General features: G+C 46.9%; 2 protein-coding genes across 2 annotated transcripts; both read left to right on the top strand.

Annotated features, from left to right (window-relative positions):
* The first annotated feature begins 375 nt into the window (after nucleotides 1-375).
* LOC125508908 (DNA polymerase alpha-associated DNA helicase A) lies at nucleotides 376-20,324 on the top strand. Its single transcript, XM_087526025.1, has 8 exons — nucleotides 376-1,421; nucleotides 1,521-1,859; nucleotides 2,011-3,026; nucleotides 3,308-3,591; nucleotides 4,347-5,390; nucleotides 12,282-12,450; nucleotides 19,328-19,485; nucleotides 19,653-20,324. The coding sequence occupies exons 2-8, from the start codon at nucleotides 1,834-1,836 to the stop codon at nucleotides 19,899-19,901; spliced, it is 2,946 nt and encodes a 981-aa protein (XP_087382151.1). The 5' UTR covers nucleotides 376-1,421; nucleotides 1,521-1,833; the 3' UTR covers nucleotides 19,902-20,324.
* On the top strand, nucleotides 5,398-8,185 carry LOC147971346 (uncharacterized). Its single transcript, XM_087522407.1, has 2 exons — nucleotides 5,398-8,044; nucleotides 8,113-8,185. The coding sequence occupies exons 1-2, from the start codon at nucleotides 7,713-7,715 to the stop codon at nucleotides 8,183-8,185; spliced, it is 405 nt and encodes a 134-aa protein (XP_087378533.1). The 5' UTR covers nucleotides 5,398-7,712.
* Nucleotides 20,325-23,348: the final 3,024 nt, after the last annotated feature.

Below are 23,348 nucleotides of genomic sequence, written 5' to 3'. Positions count from 1 at the left end.
GCACTGTATAGTGTGGCGCCTAGCTCTCAGGCGCTGCACTAGTGGTTGCACTACAAAATGAAGCAACCACTAGTGAACGCCTAGAAGCTAGGCGCTACACTGTATAGTGTGGCGCCTAGCTCTCAGGCGCTGCACACTGACTTAGTAATTTTCGAATCACACGGGTGCGACGCTGGCCATACGTATAGCGCCTACTGTGAAGCGTTGCACAGTGTAGTGTGGCGCTTTCGTGTCGGGCGTCACATAAAAAGGTTAGCCGCGTGAAATAACTTCACGAGCAGTTCATTCTGTGATTTGATTTCGTTCATAGGTTAAATTTGTTATTTTTGCCCTGAAGCACCACCCAAAAAAAAAAAGAGACCAACTGAAGCACTCCGGCATCGTTAAGCTCCGCAGGCACGCGCACGCCCACCCTATCGGAACAAGGTATCGGCGACACGCCGACCGCCTGACCACATCCGTGCCTCGCCGACATTTTGGCGTCGCCGCCACCGCCGTATCCCGCGGCAGCACAATGCGTGACATGCACGCGCACCACCTGCTCGACTGCCGCGCCGTCGCGGCTCAGTGCGGCCAACACCTCTACTGCTTCCCGGCCCTCAAGGGGGATCCATGCACCTCTCCCGCAAGCGGCACGCGTCTGCGGCGACCCTGATGTGTGCGCCTGCGGTGAACGTATGCACCCATGCCTTCTCCGACTTCGCGCTCCACCTGCTCGACGAAATGCGCAGGCCGTGCAACCACCCCGCATGTCAGACCTTTCAAGGCCGGAGCTTCGTTGCCCACAACCGCCGCACTGCTCAGGAAGGCTGGGGTGGATCAGGCAGACACTGGACTGTCTTCCTGACCCTGCCATGGTTTGGCTTGGCTTGGTAGTTCCTAGAAAGCTGAAGTGGCATCGGCTAGCTTTCCTGGAGCTGATGGCTGTACACCAACTTGGGATCCCAAACCTGCTATCTGGTGCTCTTGTCAAACGGACTGGTCCAGGCTGGCCGGTTTGAAGAGTGGATGAGAAAAAGGGAACCACTAAAGAGAGGGACAAGTAGAGAGGGTCAGAGCCACACAAGCAAAATTATGCAATCTGCCCGGTGGTGCCTACAGGATGGAAAAGAATCAGACGTGTTAACCATCAGCAGATATATATGTGTTGGGCCAGAAGGCAACGTAGCATCATCATCTCCACAAGTACACAAGCCAAGCTAAGGCACCAAATTCACAGAATATCAGTGAAGTCTTGGCTTTACTTGTACATATACCTCTGTTTGCTAATATTTTCATTCAAATATCAGAGTCCTGTCCTGGTTCTTTGCATGGTGGGGATGGGCCAGCAAGCTGCAGAGGCAGCTAAGAACAAACTTGACATGGAAATGAAGCTGCCCCTGTCCGGTATTGAGATTCTGCAGACTTTGCTTGATGCCATGGTGAGAGGGCTGTAGCAGGAACTTGTTACCTGTTCAGATTCAGAAAGACAAGTTTGTATCTGAAAAAATCGAATGCTAAGTGATTTATAAATTCAGCAGGTATAGAAGGATATATGTGGTCTTCTAACATGTGGTGCTAGTTTTTCCAATTGGGTAGAGTGGATAATTGAAAAAAGAAAAGTGGGGAAGTTGGTGGATCAGAACTGAACTTTTTGGAGCTTCAGAGGCCATGGGAGTAATATGTGCATTTGAGGAGTAGCTGGAAACAAAGTGTACATCAGAGATGTGCAACATAGCAGGGCGAATAGACACGGAAGTGGTTAAAATCTGGAGTAATAGTCTGATATATGTATGGCTTCAAGCCTTGAAGGTCACGTAGCACTGGCTTCACCACAACTCGCAGGTCACTAGCATGGCCATGAAGCAGGCTAAATATCAGTGAGCAACCTGCAGTCCTGACCTCGCATATTGCTTGTTAATATCTGCATAATCAGTTCTTCTGCTGGCAGTGATTTCTTTTCTTCTTTCGTGTTGCCTCCATTGCTGGTTTTCCTGGGCTGAGCATGTCTCTTCATATTCTGTCTTTTAGGTTCTTATTTTCTTCTTCTGCTACCGTGCTACACCTAAGGAGGAGTGAACTGAAGCTACTTTCATCGCCATCTTTCCTGTCCAGCACTAGTTCTGCTCCTATCTCTTCTTTACATCAAGGTCATCTCCGATTGGTCCCATCTGCAAGCCCTACAGAACAAGTACTATTACCAGATGATTCTCATTCAACAACTCCTAATGGCACCAGCAGTAATGGAAACAGAAACAAGGGAAGGAGGAGAAGCAGGAGAAAGAGCAAGGAGACAGCAAAAGAAGAAAAGGAACGTGTACCATCTGCAGAAGAAGTGTCCATCAGAATAGCTGAGGCCTATGAAAGTGGTGACCCCCTTGGGCGGAAGGAGCTGGGCCGGTGTGTGATGCAATGGCTAAAGCTGGGCATGTGCTCAATGGCCTCCACATTTGCTTCCACGGAAGTGCAGAATGATGGAGCAGCATTCTCATTGGATGGGGGGTCATCTGAAGGCACCCTGGAGTTTATGATTCTGGCACAGCCTTACCTCGCTGCCACTCCCATGCCCAAGGGACATGAAGCTCTCTGCCTGAAAGCCTCCACCCACTACCCCACCCTCTTTGACCACTTCCAACGTGAACTCCGGGAGGTCTTGTTGAAACACCAGAACCAGGGCCTTATTTCTGATTGGCGCTCCACAGAATCCTGGATGCTTCTGAAAAAATCAGCAAAGTCTGCCCAGCACCGACAAGGTGCCCGCAAACCTAAAGCTCCTGCGATGCACAATCTCCTTGGCATAAGCCTCGACAAGACAAGGCTGATGCAGACCAAAATTGAAGACTTTGTCAAGAAAATGTCAGACCTTCTAAACATCGAGCGCGATGCAGAGCTGGAATTCACCCAGGAAGAGTTGAATGCCACCCCAACAATGGATAGTGCAGCAAAGCAGCCACTCAAGCCAGTCGAGTATTTGGTGAGTCATGGTCAGGCAGAACAAGAGCAGTGTGACACTGTTTGCAATTTGAATGTTATCAGTACCTCAACTGGTTAGTGTGCTTATGTCTTTTTTATGTTCTTAGTTGGGTTAGTAATTTCAATTATGCATCATTAGGGGCACGATGTTTGTCTCAACGAGTGTTCCCCTAATTGGTTAAGACTGTATTAAGATATGCTTTTGATGGTCCTTATGTATTTAAGCATGCAGGTAAAGATAAATAATGTATATTCTTCTAGCTTGAAGTTTCTGATACTTGAAGTTGCTACATGATGTGAAAAATGAACAATTGATAAGGCCTGCTCATCGAACTAAATATCTTATTGCGTGCAGGCTTGGGAGGCCTACGTTTGGTTCTGTTTAGAGTGGAAGGTACCCATAAACTGCCTCCATCAACACTTTCCCCTGGGGACATGGTTTGTGTGAGGACATGCAATAGCCAGGGCGAGGTTGGCACTTCTTGCGTGCAAGGCTTTATACATAATCTTGGTGAGGATGGCTGTAGTATTACTGTTTCTTTGAAATCCCGCCCTGGTGATCCTACCTTCTCCAAGTTTTCTGGAAAAAGTGTGCGGATCGACAGGATACAAGCATTGGCTGATGGACTTACATACGAGGTAATGCAGTTTTGCTCATGCACCGGATAGTATTCTGTTTTCAAGATAATTTACATTTCCTCATGTTGGTGGCACATCATACACATGCAATTTCTTAACGCAGCTCTGAGTCACTTATACTTTGATGATATCCCTCGAAGACATGTTCGGACGTTTGCCATGTTCGTGCCTTCACAGAGAAGTATCAATCTAAGTATCAACCTATTTTTTACTTAACAGTAAACTGGCACACATCACCCCATCCGTTTGATACTTTATTATTAGCACAAGATTTCCCTTTTGAAATAAAATTTCATGATATTGAACATAACATGGAGTATAAAAATGCATAAGTGGAAATGAATCCTTATTGGCATAAACTTTATTCTTTGGTATGCAAAACTTATACGTCAATCCTTGTAGGAAGGGTATATGTGATGGCAATGTAAGTCCTTTTAATTTCTATATTTTAACCCTGTAAAACTATGTTGCTGTTTCAGCATCACTATTGTGATTCAAAGGAATTTCATAGGATTTTTGGAGGTTTTGTATCCTTAGGAATTTTGCCTACATATGCTGTTTAAATTCATAGGATTGGAATCCTTAGGAACATTTCGTAAGGATTGGTTTGCACTTTATTTTGGAGGAAATTTTCCATCCACTCAAACCACTTGGTACAATTCCTTTTTTTTCCTGTGCCATCAAACACTTCTGTTCCATCTAGGATCTTGAAAACCGGAATTTTAGCTCATTCATCTATGCTTATGATTTGGCAGCGGAATTGTGAAGCACTGATACTTCTGCAGAGGAAAGGTTTGCAGAAAACAAATGCTTGTATTGGGGTAGTAGCCACTCTGTTTGGGGACAAGGAAGACATGACGATGCTGGAGCAGAGTAACCTGACTGATTGGGGTGCATCAGCAATACAGGACAATGGTTTACTGGGGAAGTATAAGTATGACTTCGATGCCTCGCAGTCACAGGCTATTGCACTAGGGTTGAACAAGAAAAGGCCTGTCCTAGTTATCCAAGGGCCACCTGGTACAGGCAAGACTGGTTTGCTTAGTTATCTCATCGACTGTGCTGTCCGACAGGGTGAGCGTGTTCTTGTAACAGCTCCAAGCAATGCAGCAGTTGATAACATGGTGGAGAAATTGTCAGGTACTGGGCTTAACATTGTCCGAGTTGGAAATCCTGCTAGGATATCCCCGTCCGTTTCATCAAGGTCCTTGGGAGAGCTTGTGAAGAGGAGGCTTGCAAAGTTCACACAAGAGTTTCAGAGGAAAAAATCTAACTTAAGAAAGGACCTAAAGCAGTGTATACAGGACGATTCTTTAGCTGCAGGAATACGGCAACTACTGAAAAAACTTGGGAAGAACTTCAGAAAGAAGGAGAATGAAATAATCAAGGAGGTACTTTCAAATGCTGATGTTGTCCTATCAACTAATATAGGGGCAGCTGATCCGCTTATCAAGGAAATTGGTTTTTTTGACCTCGTCATTATAGATGAAGCTGGACAAGCAATTGAACCCTCATGCTGGATCCCTATACTACGGGGAAAGAGATGCATTCTTGCTGGTGATCAACACCAACTTGCACCTGTAATATTATCAAGGGAGGCTATGCAAGGTGGCCTAGGGATGTCTTTATTGGAGAGGGCTTCATCATTGCACGATGAACTACTGACTACAAAGTTAACAATGCAATACAGAATGCACGAGTCAATAGCCAATTGGGCATCGAACGAGATGTATTTTGGGTTGCTCAAATCTTCATCATCCGTTGCTTCTCGCCTTCTTGTTGATTATCCATCTATCCAGGTATAGATGCCCTGTTCCTCTTGCTACAAAACTATAACCAATATTCTTACACATGCCAAAGCTATGGATCACTATGCTTCTAGATGTTCTACCCCACTATGTGCCATGCCGCAATTTGGCACCCTGAGAAATTTTGTAGTCATGTTATGTACCAAATTTCCGTTTATTTTGTATCTCCTGACGGCACGTGTGAACTGCACGGCGGAGAATTCATCATACCTTCACTTGTACAAAATATGCTGGAAATGTGTGTTGGCTGCAATTCTTCATGTTCACCTCTATACATATAAGGGGGACTGGTGCAAACTACTTCCAGTTAAGCATGTGTAGTTTGAATTTGGATTTGAAATTTTGTGGGATTGTAACCATATATCTTGTCGACACACATAAGTGTTTCAGGAAAAGTTTATAATTTTTTAAGGTGCTACCATTGGTAGCACGGTAGCACCCAGTGTGCTTGTAGCACTAGTGCTACAGAATTTTCAGAACTCTGTAGGAGTGCTATTGTGCATTAGCAGCACAGTAGCACCCATTGTGTTTCTAGCACTAGGACTTCTTTCTGTTTATTACACCATTTAGATTGTCTAAATCGTGCTAATATAAGTTCATGAAGAGGAAGCTATATGGTTCCTATGTCTATGGGTTGGTAGATGGTACTGCAAAGAGTGTTTAGTCTAACGAGGTGCAAAGTAGTTTGTGTTAGGTTGATCTCCTCTACATAGGCCCAACGGCCTATCGGGCCCTTGATTACGCGCCCTGATCGGGGGCGCCCAACCTCCTATGGTTGACGGGCCCCCGTCGCGCTGCGCAATATAAAGAGGTGGGGGGCCGGGGCACGCAGAACAAGGTTCGTCTCGCAGCCGCCAACCCCAACAATATTCCCTACCGATCTAGGGTGCCGCAGTAGCAACGGGAAGCACCGCCATCGCCGCTGCACACTCACCGCCGCCACAGCTCCACCATGGCCACCTCGATGGGTTCATCGAGTCAAAGAGAAGGTATACTACCGATCTAATCTAGCCTACCCGATCCGAAGGTTCCATCAATGGTTTCAGAGCCTGCTAGGCTTAGATGGTTTTTGGTAGAAAAGAAAAACAGAGAAAGAAAGATCCCCTCCCGAGAGAAACAATAACCCTAAACAAAAAAAAGAGGGGAGAAGGAAAAGCAACAGCTCGCCGGCAAAGAGCGCCACCACAAGGCCGCGCCGTTCCTCTCGATCCGGATGGGCATCGGCAAGCCGAACCGTTCGGAAGAAGAACACGGGCAGTGGGGGGCACTACGCCTTTGCCACCGCCGAAAGGATGGGTCCCACTTATCGGACGGCCACGCGGTCGCCGGTAGGGCGCCGCCATTGAACCGCTTGACGGCGGTGCGCCCACCTACGGGTGCACGCAAGCGCTGACAAGGGGGACAAGGGGGGCGCCGCCGCATCGGAAAGCCGCCGTCGGGCGCACAGGGGAGCAGAGGAGGGCTCAGCTCGCCTCTCTCTGCCACGGGTGGTGAGGAAAGGAGGGGGAGGGCAAGAGAAGCTGGCGCGGCGCGGTGGCATTAGCCGCCATCGCTGGCGGCCGGACGGAGCCTCGCCGGTGGCAAGGCGTTGCCCTTGCGGGAGAGAAACGAAGCGGGGCAGAGAAAGGGGAAATGGACTAGGGTCTCCCCGAGCGGCACGGTGGGGTGGGTTTTGTTCGACCGGAACGCGCGGGTGATCGTCCAATCAAAACCAACGGCCATGCTTAGTAACCTAACGCGCCGTAGGCCTTTTGGGCTGAAAGTGGAAGGAGAGGCCGACAACGATGGCGCGCGCACCGGCGCTGGGCCGAGGTCGCAGCTGCGGGCGTAGGGCCGAGGCCGGCTGAGCTGCCGTTTTCTTTTTTATTTGTTTTTCTGTCCATTTTTGGGCAATTTTCACACAGTTTTTTTTTCTATTCAAAATTACCCAACGGAGATTTTGTTTTAGAAAATAGAAAAGTAAAAGAAATGCTTTTGAAAAGTAAAAAATTCATGAATTTTTTATTCATATTTTTTCCGCTACAACTAAATAAAAGTGCTCTTTTAAAAAGTAAATAGAACTGAAGTGAAATTAAATTTTAAAAAGCATGTTTAAAGTGATTATGATTCTGTTATTTTATGACCAACGTTGTTAATAACATGATCATGATTTGTTATTGTTATAAAAGGTGTGTTTATTTCTACTTTTGCCCAACGGTGATATAGATTTAATTGCATAAACAGTTGTATGTTTAATTTTGACCAACGTTGGATTAAAGCATGCAACTGTTGTCATGATCTCACTTCATTGTGGTTTCAGGAGGGTACCACTTGATGAGTTGCCTCAAAGATGTTCCAACCCTTAGAGGTGATAACTACACTGAATGGAGAAAGAAAGTTGACTTGGCTTTTGTCTGTGCTGAGGTGGACTGGGTTGTGGACACTCAACAGCCGGTCAAACCAACAGAGCCAGTCAGACGTGCAAAAGATGATGATGCTGCTTGGGAGAAAAAGAAAAGGGATCATGCTCCAGTGGAGATGTCATATTCCCTCGAAAACCAAAAGTGTCTCAACGCCAATAAAAAGTACATGGCTTTCATAAAGAACACAATTGAGAACGCCATTGTGGGCTCAATTGCAGAGTGTACTTCCGTAGGGGAGTTTCTTGAAAAGATAAAGAGCCAGTTCACTGGTTCTTCAAAGATATATTCTACCTAGTTGCTAAAGCAGCTGGTGACAGAAGAGCACACGGGCGGTGGACATGGCATAAGAGAGCGCATCCTCAGGATGAGCAACATGGCAGCTAAGCTTAAACCCATGGATGAGGATTTGGAGCTCAAGCCTGCACTCCTTGTTCACCTGGTCATGGCTTCACTGCCAAAAGACTAGTCTTTTCAATGTCCCATTTTCCAGGCGACATGTTGTAGTTGACAACAACAGTGTCAAACTCTTTTGGCAGTGAAGCCATGACCAGGTGAACAAGGAGTGCAGGCTTGAGCTCCAAATCCTCATCCATGGGTTTAAGCTTAGCTGCCATGTTGCTCATCCTGAGGATGTGCTCTCTTATGCCATGTCCACCGCCTGTGTGCTTTTCTGTCACCAGCTGCTTTAGCAACTGGGTAGAATATATCTTTGAAGAACCAGTGAACTGGCTCTTCATCTTTTCAAGAAACTCCCCTACGGAAGTATACTCTGCAATTGAGCCCACAATAGCGTTCTCAATTGTGTTCTTTATGAAAGCCATGCACTTTTTATTGGCGTTAGACACTTTTGGTTTTCGAGGGAATATGACATCTCCACTAGAGCATGATCCCTTTTCTTTTTCTCCCAAGCAGCATCATCATCTTTTGCACGTCTGACTGGCTCTGTTGGTTTGACCGGCTGTGGAGTGTCCACAACCCAGTCCACCTCAGCAGTGGCGGAGCCAGGATTCGAGTATAGGGGGGGCCGAGTACGTATATTGATCAAAATTGTTGATCGTTGGGGGGGGGGGGGGGGGACGAGCAGGCCCCTGCTCGTCCCCCTGGCTCCGCCCCTGCACCTCAGCACAGCCAAAAGTCAAGCAACTTTCTTTCTCCATTCAGTGTAGTTATCACCTCTGAGGGTTGGAACATCCTTGAGGCAACTCATCAAGTGGTACCCTCCTGAAACCACAATGAAGTGAGATCATGACAACAATTGCATGCTTTAATCTAACGTTGGTCAAAATTAAACATACAACTGTTTATGCAATTAAATATATATCACCGTTGGGCAAAAGTAGAAATAAATGCACCTTTTATAACAATAACAAATCATGATCATGTTATTAACAACGTTGGTCATAAAATAACAGAATCATAATCACTTTAAACATGCTTTTTAAAATTTAATTTCACTTTAGTTCTATTTACTTTTTAAAAGAGCACTTTTAATTATTTGCAGCGGAAAAAAACATGAATAAAAAATTCATGAACTTTTTACTTTTCAGAAGCATTTCTTTTACTTTTCTATTTTCTAAAACAAAATTTTCGTTGGACAATTTTGAATAGAAAAAACATTGTGTGAAAATTGGCCAAAAAACTGGACAGAAAAACAAATAAAAAAGAAAATGACAGCTCAGCCCGGTCTCGGCCCAGCGCATGTGCGTGCGCCGCCGCTGCCGGCCTCTCCTTCCACTTTCGACCCAGAAGGCCCATGCCACGTTAGGTTACTGATCGTGGCCGTTGGTTTTGATCGGACGATCACCCGCTCGTTCCGGTCGAACAAAACCACCGCGCCGCTCGGGGAAACCCTAGTCCATTTCCCCTTTCTCTGCCCTGCTTCGTTTTTCTCCCGCAAGGGCAATGCCCGGCCGCCGGCGGCGAATGCCACCGTGCTGCGCCAGCTTCTCTTGCCCTCCCCCTCCTTTCCTCCCCACCCGTGGCAGAGAGAGAGGCGAGCTGAGCCCTCCTCTGCTCCCCTGTGCGCCCGACAACGGCTTTCCGATGCGGCGGCGCCCGGCCTTGTCCCCCTTGCCGGCGCGTGCGTGCACCCGTAGGTGGGTGCACCGCCGTCAAGCGGTTCAACGGCGGCGCCCTTTGCCGGCGACCGCGTGGCCGTCCGGTAAGTGGGACCCGTCCTTTCGGCGGTGGCGAAGGCGTAGTGCCCCCCACTGCCTGTGTTCTTCTTCCGAACGGCTCGACTTGCCGATGCCCATCCGGATCGAGAGGAACGGCGCGGCCTTGCGGCGGCGCTCTTTGCCAGCGAGCTGTTGCTTTTCCCTTCTCCCCTCTTTTTTTCTCTTTACAGCCTGTTTGGTTCGGGGGAAGTTGGAGTAGGGAATGGGAATTGAGAGGGTGGGAGACTAAAAATCACTTGTATGGTTGGAGGGTATGGGAATTGAGAAAGAAAAGGGATGGGGAGTTGAGGGGGCGAACTCCCGCTAATCTCTTCCCAGGGGAGGGCTGGTAATTCAGCCAGGGAATGGGAATTGGCAAAGAAAAAACAGTTTGTTTGTTGCGCCAAACAAGGGCTGGTTCAGTTTTGTACATAAACAAACGTGTCCTCGGCATCTTCTATTACTTTGACTCGTGAACTAAAGAGAGGAATTATTTTTTCTGTTAAATTCCCACAAGTAATTCCCAACAGTAGCCAAACGTGGGACTGGGACTAACAGTCCACTTCCCAAGCCTAATCACCCAACAAACTCCCTCTTGAAAACTCCCATTCCGTTTCCTTTAAACTACCAAACAGGCTGTTAGGGTTATTGTTTCTCTCGGGAGGGGATCTTTCTTTCTCTGTTTTTCTTTTCTACCGAAAACCATCTAAGCCTAGCAGGCTCTGAAACCATTGATGGAACCTTCGGATCGGGTAGGCTAGATTAGATCGGTAGTATACCTTCTCCTTGACTCGATGAACCCGTCGAGGTGGCCATGGTGGAGTTGTGGCGTCGGTGAGTGTGCAGCGGCGGTGGCGGTGCTTCCCGTCGCTACTGCGGCACGCTAGATCGGTAGGGAATATTGGTGGGGTTCGCGGCTGCGAGACGAACCTTGTTTTGCGTGTGGCGTCGGTGAGTGTGCAGCAGCGGTGGCGGTGCTTCCCGTCGCTACTGCGGCACCCTAGATCGGTAGGCAGCGCGACGGGGGCCTGTCAACCATAGGAGGTTGGGCGCCCCTGATCAGGGCGCGTAATCAAGGGCCCGATAGGCCATTGGGCCTATGCAGAGGAGATCAACCTAACAGTTTGAAACTGCTGGGTGAGCTATATATTATGGCAGCTGATGATGGTACTGTGCATGTGTTACAATATCACCCACATACTGTTCACCAACTTGCTCAGTACTAGTTGGGAAGTACAAATAAGAATAATTAGTTTCTTCATTAGCCAGTTTTTTTATATAATTTCTGTACAGATACGTCACACGTATCAGAGGAAAAATTCTGAGATAAGATATTTTTTATCGGGGGTCAAAACCAGATCCTTGCAGAAGGATAGCAAGCACCCATTACCAGTGAAGCGAAAATATGAACTAATCTTTTCTCTCCTGAAAGTTCTCACGTCCCAGTTTTTTCCTATCATTTTCATCTAAAACTCGAAAGTGTCTCTATACATGCTCTTTCGCTTATCGTCTACATGATTTTTATCCTCATCCTGACACCATTTTCTGTGAAAGCCAAACGTCATGGTTCTCTCTGCTGAGAAGACTTCAGACATCCTAACTCCTGTCCAACAATATGCTCACTACCCAGACTATTCCACCACCACCAGCATCCACATTGCCTGGATAGTAACCGTTGTTCATCTTCGTAGACGACTATTGCTGGAGTCTTGCTGATCTCTCAGAAGACTCCCAAGTTAAGGTGCTGGCATCGAGCCTCCTGTTCTCGTGGTGCCACAAAGAACTCCTGTCCTTGCTAGTCCTTTAGCTCAAGGACAAGATGCTTGTTAGAGAGGAATGTAATGCTGTATTGCTGTTTAGAGGAACTGTAGTAAGTAGTTATGTGATACCACTGCAACGAGTATGACTATGAGTACTGTAGCACACAATATTGTTCAGTCAGGCACACTATAGATAAGATTAGTTAGTTTTCTTGTTAATTGGGTTTGTTTCCTTAGACATATTACATGTGTTTCATCAGCGATATAGCTTATTTATCAGACGTCAAGTTTTCATTATAATAGGAGATATCATGTATCCATTACTAAGAAAGCAAGGGTCTTAGTCTTTTCTCTCCAAAATCTCCGAGAATGCCAGAGCTATAGACCGAAAAGACCAAACCTAAAAGCCCTCCCTAGTTTCTATTATGAGATTCATTTGGAATTATTGGTGAACTAGATACTATTGCAGTTATTATTTGCTTCATATTTCAATAGTCGCTTAAACTCTTGAACCAAAATGATTACCTTGTAAGTGGTGGGAAATTATCATTTTCTTTCTTTCAGGAAACTTGGATAACTCGGTGTGCCTTGCTTTTACTTGACACCCGAATGCCATATGGAAGCCTAAATATTGACTGCGAGGAGCATTTAGACCTGGCTGGAACAGGCTCATTTTATAACAGCGGCGAGGCAGATATAGTTGCACAACATGTCGTCAATCTTGTACTGTGTGGTACGTTTCAGTATATCTTCTTTAATATGTACTGCTGCTATATTTACATGTTTGTATATTACTTGCCATTGTATTTGTTCTTAAGATGTTATGACCCCATATTTACAGCCAATATGAAATCCTTAATATTTTTGGCTGCTCTTGGGTGAGGAATATAATTGGCCTTTGTCACTTTAGTGTTCTTAGGAGAAAGATAAGACCATAGACTTAATTTTGAAGGGTATGATCCTCTGTTTATATAGTAGTTAGCCCCATTGAATTGCCCGCCCTTCACCACCCTTAGTGTTCTACGGGTTGGTGCATGAAACTTAATATGGTGTCAGAGCCAAGAGGTCTTGGGTCAATTCTTGGCTTTCCCGATTTAAATAAAAAATTGCTTGCCCTCTTTCTGTTTACGTTTATGCCTTATCAAGCCAGCCACACGTGAGAGGCATGGTTGAAGTATATATGGGTTGTTCAACCTTCTCCATCAATTCAAACATGTGCATGAAACTTAATATGATGTCAAAATCAAGGCCGAGGTCTTCGGTAGCTGGCTCGGCTCTCTAGTTTAGGACCTTTCCTTGTCCCTCTGCGCCTCCCTCTTGTTGTACACTTTTGCTCTCTCTTTGCACATTCGTTTCTCCTTGTACATATGTTTCTTATTTGATATAAATTTACTATCAGGGCCTCCCCTACAACTTTCTGGACAAAAAGAAAAGAGGAAAGAAGTTTTGTGTTCAAGTCTCAGCTTTTGCCATTTAAATAAAAGAATTGCTTCCCCTCTTTCTGTCCACATTTAGGCCTTATCAAGCCACACATGAAAGGGGGTGTTGAATTATATGTAGATTGCCCAACCTTGTCCGTCAATTTGGACTTTTATTTCTAAGGGTTGGTGCATGAAACTTAATGTGTTGAAGTATATGTGGATTCCCCAATCCGTATATGGTATCAGAGCCAAGTGGCCTTGGGTTGAAGTTTCGGCTTTCACAATTTAAATAGATTTTTTGCTGACCTGTTTTTGCTCATGTTTAGGCCTTATAGAGCCACGCGTGAGACTTGAACCCAAGACCTCTTGGCTCTGATACCATATTAAGTTTCATGCACCAACCAGTAGAATAAAAAATATGAATTGATGAAGGAAGTTACTTCAACACACCCTCTGATGAAGAAAGTTACTTCAGTAATGCTTTCCCTATTTAAGAAAAATAAACAAGACCAACGGTGGAGGAGCCCGATTGTATTTCGATTAAGAAAGTTGTGGGACACTGAATTCAATCCGCGAAATAATCAAGATGATATCCACCCACAAGATTTGAACTGGGTTCTGTGTAGGGACACCATCACGCTCTTGCCACTGGGCCAAGAGCCTATCTATTGCTTCCACAGTTTAAATAAAAATTGCTTGCCCTCTTTCTGTTCACGTCTAGGCCTTATTGAACCACACATGACACGGGTTGTTGAAGTATATGTGGATGTCCAACCTCTTAGTCAGTTCAGACTTATGGCTCTACTGGTTGGTGCATGAAACTTAATAAGCCTCTAAGAAGAGTATCTAACAAAAAACTAATAGAATGTTAGCCAAATAATGTCTCAACATCCAAATAATTCCTTCGTCTAACAGTATCTTATCTTATCTCATCTCAGCTAATTATAAGTACAACAATGCAATGGAATACAACCATCTAAAACCCATGAGTTACACTACTGTGGTTACTATTCAGGGCATCCGAATGGCACTTGAACAGTAATTTTCCAGATGAATACCTCTCTCCTTTGCGGCAGCTCATCCTCATGCTTTTGTGGCAGCTAATTGCCCCACGATTGGAGGGCATTAGAACTCGAGAGGTAGTTGACGACCATGGGCAGCCATTAGCGTGACTTGACGTTGTTGAGGCTGGTGTGTGTGTGTGTGGGGGGGGGGTGGGTGGGGTTGTTAGGAAATATGCAACTTGTATTCCCCGAGGGCCAATGGCCAATATATATACATGTACAAATGGTAAATATGCAGGAAACCCCTCATACAACAAGGAAAATATACATGCTACAATTAACTCTTAACACCCCCCCCCCTCAAACACATGGTGGATAAACAACACTAAGTTTTGAGAGATAGAAGACATGTTGCGCTCTAGTCTGGGTCTTCGTAAAGAAATCCGCCAACTGTAACTCGGAAGGCACATACTGAAGAGCAATAACCTGATCCTGCACACCAGCGCCCACATACAAAGCATCAACACCAATATGCTTGGAGGTCAGGCTTCACAAGGCCGCGCACAATGCTAATAGCACCTGTGCTGTCAGACAATAGTAGAGTAGGTGTAGTGACATAAATACGAAAGTCCTGAAGTAACCACCGTAACCAAGTCACCTCTGTCGTCAAAAGAGCCATAGCTCACAACTCAGCCTATGCACTCGAACGGGAAACTGCAGTCTGCTTCTTCGTCTTCCATGCAATGAGAGAACCATCAAGAAAAACACAATAAGAAGGAAGTGAACGGGGATCCGAGGGATCTATAGCCCATATAGCATCCGAATAGGCTTGAAGCTATAAGGAACCAGAGCGAGGAAAGAACATGTAGTGAGAGGTCGTGCCCCGAAGATATCGGAGAACACAAAGGAGGTGGCTATAGTGAAACGAAGTGGGAGCAGAGACAAACTGACTCAAAATATGGACCGGATAACAGATATCCGGACAAGTGACAGCTAGATAGACAAGATTCCCAACAAGATGATGATAACACGTCGGATCAAACAAGGGGCCATCATCAGTATCACGGAGGTGAACATTGAGCTCCATGGGAGTCTCAATAGTGCGCATTAGTAAGAGCAGCACGAGCAAGAAGATCCTGGATATACTTTTCCTGGGAAATAGAAAAGCCATTAGAGGTAGAAGAGACCTCGATCCCAAGAAAGTAGCGAAGAGGGCCAAGATCAAACATAAGAAACTGCTCACCAAGACGAGCCTTCACAAAGCCTATATACTCGGGGTCGTCGCCAGTGATAATCATGTCATCAATGTATACAAGAAGAGTCCGACCACGAGTATAATGGTGGACAAACATCGCTGTATCATGAGCACTCGCTGAAAAACCAGCGGCAATCACCACAAAGGTAAAACACTCAAACCAGGCGTGGGGGGCCTTGCTTAAGGCCATAGAGAGAGCAATGAAGACGTCATACCATGCCATCAGGAACCAAATACTCAAGTGGGGGCTGCATGTAAACCTTCTCACGCAACTCACCATTAAGAAAGGCTCTTAACATCAAGCTGAGACACTGACCAGTGGAGACCAGAGGTCACGACAAGTGTGCGAATAGTGGTCATATGGGCCACAGGAGCTAAAGTCTCATAACTGCCATGCTCCTGTTGAAAGCCACGAGCCACAAGACGAGCTTTGTAACGCTCAAGAGAACCATCGGAGCCAGTCTTAACCTTGTAGACCCACTTACAACTGATGGGACGAACACCGGGAGGAAGAGAAACAAGATCCCACATGCCGGTATGCTCAAGAGCAGCAAGCTCCTCTGCCATCGCAAACTGCCATTCTGGAAGTAGCAAATGCCTCTCCGTCACGTGGTGCCACACGGATGGAGCAAACATAACAACACCCCAGCTTAACCAGAGGCACTTATCTGAAGCCACACCTCGGATAGAACAGTTCTTGGTCACAAAGATGCTTAACAATTGTGCAAGATCACAACCTTTGTCATCGGTGGTGAGCAAGGTGTTGTTGGTGGTGGAGGCACAACCATAACAATCACATCATGACCACTCTCGCTGTCTCGTTGCCCTTCCTCTAGTGCTAACACTACAATATTCTCCAATCATCCAATGTGGTTTAGAAGCTGGCATGGCAGAGATAGCTTCCAATATGAATCTAAGGCTCTTACCATGAGATTGATCTCACTTTGCTGCTTCTCTAACTTCAATAATGCTTTTTGCACGCTTAAGAAAGCAAACATTGCACATTCACTGGTTACTAGATAATGCATGTTCATGTTGAGTAGTTTGTGTCCTCTAATTATGGACTTTAAGTGAAGGACCCTTGTGTCTATGGGCCCCGAACCCGAACAAATACATACACTTTATTGGTATTTAGTTTATTGGTTTTATCCTGAACCAACAGAATCCCTTAAGTTGATTTGCATGCCCGGGGTAAATTGATATTTTGGCTAAAGTTAATCTTCATCGGAGTAGCTTACCATACCTCCTTTGTCATGTAATCCCTTCAGTTAATCTAATGGTGTACTTAGGAACCATGATTTTAGTGGATGAAGATGGTGACTTGCATTCGTAAGGTGGCCTAAGAGAAATTTGGAGTGTCTAGGGGAAGTAGAAGTGAAGTTAAAGGTACCTGGTGGTGGAATGATGCTGTCCAGAAGGCTATTAAGGAGAAGAAAGACTGTTTCAGACGCCTATACCTAGATAGGAGTGTAGACAACATAGAGAACTACAGGATGGCAAAGAAGGCCGCAAAGCGAGCTGTGAGTGAAGCAAGGGGTCGGGCGTATGAGGACCTCTACCAACGGTTAGACACGAAGAAAGGCGAAAGGGACATCTATAAGATGACCAAGATCCAAGAGAGGAAGACAAAGCAGACCAGCTCGTGGTGAAGGACGAGGAGATTAAGCATAGATGATGGGAGTACTTCGACAAGTTGTTCAATGGGGAGAATGAGAGCTCTACCATTGAATTGGACGACTCCTTTGATGATAGCAACAGACGTTTTGTGCAGCAAATCCAGGAGATGAGATCAAGGAGGCTTTAAAAAGGACAAGAGGAGGCAAGGAACGGGCCCTGATTGTATCCCCATTGAGGTGTGGGGAGGCCTCGGGGGCATAGCGACAGTATGGCTAACCAAGCTTTTCAACCTCATTTTTCGGGCAACCGCAATTGAGACGGAGTATATTAGTACCAATCTTCAAGAAGAAGGGGGGGGGGGTGTTCAGAGTTGTACTAATTACCGTGCAATGAAGCTGATGAACCATACAATGAAGCTATGGGAGAGAGTCATTGAGCGTCGCTTAATAAGAATGACAAGCATGACCAAAAATCAGTTTGGTTTCATGCTTGGGAGGTTGACTATGGAAGCCATTTTCTTGGTTCGACGACTTATGGAGAGATACAGGGAGCAAAAGGACCTGCATATGGTGTTCATTGACTTGGAGAAGGCCTATGATAAGATACCGTGGAATGTCATGTGGTGGGCCTTGGAGAAACATAGAGTACTAGCAAAGTACATTACCCTCATCAAGGACATGTACGATAATGTTGTGACAAGTGCTAGAACAAGTGATGGCGACACTGATGACTTCCCGATTAAAATAAGACTACACCAGGCCCTTGTCTTTTTCCTTTGGGATGGATGGCCACAAGGGATATACAAGGAGATATCCCATGGTGTATGCTCTTTGCGGATAGTGTGGTGCTAGTCAATGACAGTCAGACAAGGGTCAATAGGAAGTTAGAACTATGGAGACAAACCTTGGAATCGAAAGGTTTTGGACTTAGTATAACTAAAACCGAGTACATGAGGTGCGGTTTCAGTACTACTAGGCACGAGGAGGAGGAGGAGGTTAGCCTTGATGGGCAGGTGGTGCCTCAGAAGGATACCTTTCGATATTTGGGGTCAATGTTGTAGAAGGATGGGGATATCGATGAAGATGTGAATCATCGAACCAAAGCCGGATGGTTGAAGTGGTGCCAAGCTTACGGCATTCTCTGTGACAAGAGAGTGCAACAAAAGCTAAAAGGCAAGTTCTATTGGACGGTGATTCGACCCGCAATGCTATATGGCGCTGAGTGTTGGCCGACTAAAAGGCGATATGTTCAACAGTTAGGTGTGGCGGAGATGTGCATGTTGAGATGGATGTGTGGCCACACAAGGAAGGACCGAGTCCGGAATGATGATATACGAGATAGATTTGGGGTAGCACCGATTGAAGAGAAGCTTGTCCAACATCGTCTGAGATGGTTTGGGCATATTCAACACAGGCCTTCAGAAGCTCCAGTGCATAGCGGACGGCTAAAGTGTGCTGATAATGTCAAGAGAGGTCGGGGTAGACCGAACTTGATATGGGAGGAGTCCGTAAAGAGAGATCTGAAGGACTGGAGTATCACCAAAGAACTAGCCATGGATAGGGCTGCGTGGAAGCTTGCTATCCATGTGCCAGAACCATGAGTTAGTCGCGAGATCTTATGGTTTTTATCTTTAGCCTACCCAATTTGTTTGGGACTAAAGGCTTTGTTGTTGTTGTTGTGGTCTCCCACTCCACTCTGTCATTTAAACCAGTGCAGCAGAAGTAGAAGCCATGGTGTTGTAGCTTGGATTCCAAATGTTATAAACATTAGTTCATAATGCGGATAAACAATGCATGAAGGCCTGACAGGTGACAGGGATTGTGAGATTTAGATGTGAGAGAGACTAATTAATTATTCTTGCCTAATAAAAGGTACTGCTCCCTCCAGTTCCCTATATGTTGTCCTTTTGGACATTCAAATACTCTGAAACACAACTTTGACAGATAATTTCCACCTATGTCCAAAACGATAATTTTCAGGGAATCAGAGGAAATAAACGATGTTAACCATTAACAATATTATCTAAGAAAAAAATCCACTCCAGTCTTGCCAATTTTGTTTCAATATAACCGTAATAATGCAAACACACTAACTTACATCCTTGGTATTTGTCTTCTAGTAGTGCATATTAGTATATTTTAAATCATCATTCACTGCAAAGTGCACATAACTTAGCCTTAGATAAGGCCTTCCTTTCTTGATTCTGCATTTGCACTGGGGCAATCTGTTAGCACTTGTCTTATCCACCGAACCATTTGATCTTAACTACGCCTGAGTCTTGCTCTACATAACTGCCGAAACCAATCTTTGCAGGGGTCTCTCCAACTTCCATTGCTGTTCAGTCGCCTTACATTGCTCAGGTACAACTTTTAAGAGATAGACTAGAAGAATATCCAGAGGCTTTGGGTGTTGAGGTGTCAACCATAGATAGCTTCCAGGGGAGGGAGGCAGATGCGGTGGTCATATCAATGGTAAGAACAACAGTTTTGTGCTGTTCTCTTTCTAATTCGTTGAGGTGTCCTTGAACTGCATAAATCATACGTAGATAAAGTAACAGGACACTCCTTTTCCTCTTATCTGGACCCGACAGTATATCAAAGGCAGAAATGAAATGACGTTTGTTTCTCAATCCTGCTAGGTTCGGTCAAACTCCTTGGGAGCGGTAGGGTTCCTTGGCGACAACAGGCGCATGAACGTAGCCATTACCAGGGCACGGAGGCATGTCGCACTTGTGTGCGATAGTTCTACGATTTGCAACAATGAGTTCCTGGCCAGGCTCCTTCACCATATCCGTCAGCATGGCCAAGTAAGGCATGTTGAACCTGGTTCCTACGGTGGTGATTATGGCCTTGGCTTCAGCCCACCTGCTTTGCCTTCCATCAATTAGTGCTCCGCTCACTTGCCAGCAAATCGGCAATGCTTCAGTATTCTGTTTCTCCGCAAATCGGCAATGCTTCAGTGTTCTGTTACTCCATGGCTCCATGCATATGTCACCGCAGTTCTTGAGTGGTAAAACTGGGAGGTCCATCATTTACTACGGTTCTGAGGCTGGTACTTTTGGCGATTGGCTGTCCTGAATGAACTGTGTGGCCAGACCAAGTTGTTTATCATGCAGTTTTTGCGTTTAGCAGCAGAAACAATTAACTGGCCTGGGGTTTGTTTTTTTTAACTTAACTGGCCTGGGTTGTAATATACGTACTGCTTACCTGACGATGGTTGAATATTATCGAGTGTTGCACACTGGAATATTCGATTACAAAGATGTACACTAACTTGAAATCTCAGGATTAAGAGCTATTTCAACCCAGAATCTGCCCCCTCCCCAGCTTCTAGAACCTGCCCCTCCAAAATCTCCCACAATCTTAACTGGCCCTATGTTAAGGCCCTGTTCGGATCCTCTCCGCTCCACAATGCAGCTCTCAGAGCGGAGGGAGCGGCAGCACAACTGCGGAGAGTGGCTCAAACCGAGCTCCACGCGCGGAGCGGAGTTTCGTGACGGGAGAGGTTCTGAACAGGCACTAAAAGTATAGTAGGAGCTCACAGCCGTACATTACGGTGGAGCAGCGCTGAGGAGGCTGTGGACACTCGTTGCATCTATGGGTAACCACTGCTGCAACCCCTGAGTCGCCTCCTTGCCCCCCCCCCCCCCCCCCCCACTTCTCTCTCCCTTCGCCACCACTAGAGGTACTCACCGGCGCAGAAGCGCGACACCTCTAAAGATGGCGGCGGGGATCAGGCAGCTTATCTCCCGATTCGTGTCGGCTCTGGTCCCTGGTGGCTCTGGTTGTCGTCCCCGAGGCGCTGACAGCGGATCTGGTGGTTGGGCATGATTCCGGGGGAAACCCTTGGCCAATGTGGCGGACACTCTAAAGGTGACGCCTTCCGGCCCCGTTCTCCTTCCTTGAGGCTCTGGTGTGGATCCCCCCCCCGGTCAAGCATAGGTGAAAGCTTGCCCTCCCTGCTTGGGCGACAATGGCACATGGTCTCGTGTTCCTTCCTGAAGGCATCATCCGGGGATTGCTCTTGCGGTGGTGGAGCTATTGGGAGTTCGGTGAAGGACTGAGGTGGCCTGGTCTTCTCTGTGACAGCCGGCGTGGCTCCTGGTGTGGAGGGTCCCTACCACCGGTGCGGATTGCCCACGTGCGTGTCCGAGGGGATCGGTGTCCCCTTTACTGATGTTGGTGGTACACTGCCTAGTGGGAGCCCTGGCTCCGACGATTCTAATCCACGACCGTCACATTGTGTTGCCCCTCTTTGGCCTTATATGTGGTTCTTCGCCTTCGATCAACGACTCTTGGCTGACGTCTTGTCTTTGCAGTTGTCGACAACGATAGTGGTCGGTCTCCGTTGCTTGTGGGTCTGTTGTTGTTGTGCCGCTATGGCAACTTGGGCTCCTTGGTCGGGGTTCTAGTGGAACCTCACCGTTTGTCGCCGATGCAGCACCCGTCGAGTGTGGGTGAAAAGATAGTGGCCCATTGCAGCGTCGAAGATAGATCTTGTGTTGCTCATCCTTGGCCATTTGGTTGCAGTCACCGGCACGATACATGCCCGGTGTGTGCCCTCTTTGTGCGGCCTTAGTTGGGTTAGTTGGTTTTGGCTTCGCCGTGGTCGATGCCAGCGGTGTTTGTTGTTGCCTTTGAGTCGTTTCTCATAGCTTTTTGTATCTTTATTTCGCTTTGCTTTCAATTCTCTATACTATGGTGTCCTTGTCATCCTTGTCAATGAATGACTTTGTTAATTTAAAATCAGGCTAGGTTGGAGCATTCTCTCGGGCTCAGTCGATGCATTTTTTCTAAAAGCACGTAGAGGAGCTAAATGCATTTTTTCTAAAAGCACGTAGAGGAGCTAAATAGACATGTGCCGCGGATAGAACGGCTACGACCTATGAAGGTATGCGTGGATGCATGGATGACTCGTAATAAAATGGTGATTGAGAAGGTCTTCCCGCGGAAGGCATCTGGCTCCTTTAAATTCCTTGCTTTTCTGCAGCACTGGCACCCGTTGTCGAGGCAGCGTGATCGCGACCGTCTCGACCTCATACTGGATGCGCCCCTGGCTATAGCACGTCGGCTTTCGTTATCTTAGTGCCGCTTGGCGGCCGCCATTAGGTGGTTTCTTATGATTTTTTTATGCTTTTTTGGACATGTTTATGTTGTAGCCCTAGCCGTCGTTTCTCGATTGAGATTTCGATACTTGTTGTATGAATCAGTGCTTTATTTATAAAACGAGACGAAAGACTATTTCAAGCTGAGCCAACAACATATTTCTCAGAAAAGCCTAAATGTATGCACAGGTGTCCACGGGTTCGAGGTGCATCAGTCCAAGCACGGTATCACCATTGACCAGGTAGCATACGCCGCTAAGATGCCAGACAAAGCAGGCATGGCTGGTTGCAACCCCTATCACGTTCTTCCTGAGGCGAACTACAAGCTGAGCAAGGCAAGCTCAACACCGCGCGCTGACGCCTATCGGACTATTTTTTTTAAACGAGACAAAAGGCTTGCCATTTTTATTGATTAAGAAGAGAATTGACCGGTTAATTAACGAAAAACCGGGCTAAAACCGGTACAACACAGCCTACATGATATGGGCACCACCGGCCAACCTGGCCATCAATATAGCACAAAAGCCACGACCGCACATGCCAACAGATGGCCACACACGCAAGCAACCGACAACTTTAACTTTGACGACGAGCAACGCAAGAAAAAAATGCAGGACTTGCGCCGACCGTGCCCCCCGCAAACGACCACTGAGTGCCTCTCATCTGTCACCACCTGGACTCGTTCCAACGCAGCTCCGACTTCAAAGCAACCAGCAACCACGGGAGAGCACCTCGGACACGCCGGGAAGAACCGACTACCGAAGACCACGCCGCGACCCAAGCTTCACTCGACGCCATCATCGTTGCCAAACAGAAACCAGCGCCCCGCCTCAGCAAACCGCGCAGCGAAGATGCTGCCCTCCACGGCGAAGATGCCGTCATCCACCAGTCTCTCGGTCGTAGCCTGCTCCAAGACGATACCCCCAAGGAGGAGAAAGACGCGAAGACGCCTCCATCGCCCGATCCAGCGGATCTAAGGTTTCCCTCCAGAGCCAAAGCCGTGGGGAGGAGGAGCGCACCTCCACGACGACGCTTCCAAGAAAGATCGCGGCACCCGCGGGCGCCGCCGTCGCCGGCTCCGGTGGAGACCGGAGTAAGGATTTCTCCCGGGGATGTGCCAACAGCCCGCCACCACCGACCGCCGCCAACTAACTACCACCCTTGCCGAGGCCGACCTCACTCTGGCCACGGGATCCCACGATCCAGCGCGACCAGAAACGCACCGCCCCC

Source organism: Triticum urartu, chromosome 5A, assembly GCF_056163025.1.
Source record: "Triticum urartu cultivar PI428250 chromosome 5A, HENAU_Tu73, whole genome shotgun sequence".
Taxonomy (NCBI): Eukaryota; Viridiplantae; Streptophyta; class Magnoliopsida; order Poales; family Poaceae; genus Triticum; species Triticum urartu.
This window is presented reverse-complemented; position numbering and strand designations above follow the sequence as displayed.

What these genes read in the sequence shown, in the direction of transcription:
- LOC125508908 (XM_087526025.1), top strand. Translation starts at nt 1,834, where the DNA reads ATGGCCATGAAGCAGGCTAAATATCA. An exon ending in CTGATGGACTTACATACGAG is followed by an intron (nt 3,592 to 4,346) that starts GTAATGCAGTTT and finishes ATGATTTGGCAG; the next exon opens with CGGAATTGTGAAGCACTGAT. An exon ending in TTGATTATCCATCTATCCAG is followed by an intron (nt 5,391 to 12,281) that starts GTATAGATGCCC and finishes TCTTTCTTTCAG; the next exon opens with GAAACTTGGATAACTCGGTG.
- LOC147971346 (XM_087522407.1), top strand. Translation starts at nt 7,713, where the DNA reads ATGAGTTGCCTCAAAGATGTTCCAACCCTTAGAGGTGATAACTACACT. An exon ending in ACTTCCGTAGGGGAGTTTCT is followed by an intron (nt 8,045 to 8,112) that starts TGAAAAGATAAA and finishes TAAAGCAGCTGG; the next exon opens with TGACAGAAGAGCACACGGGC.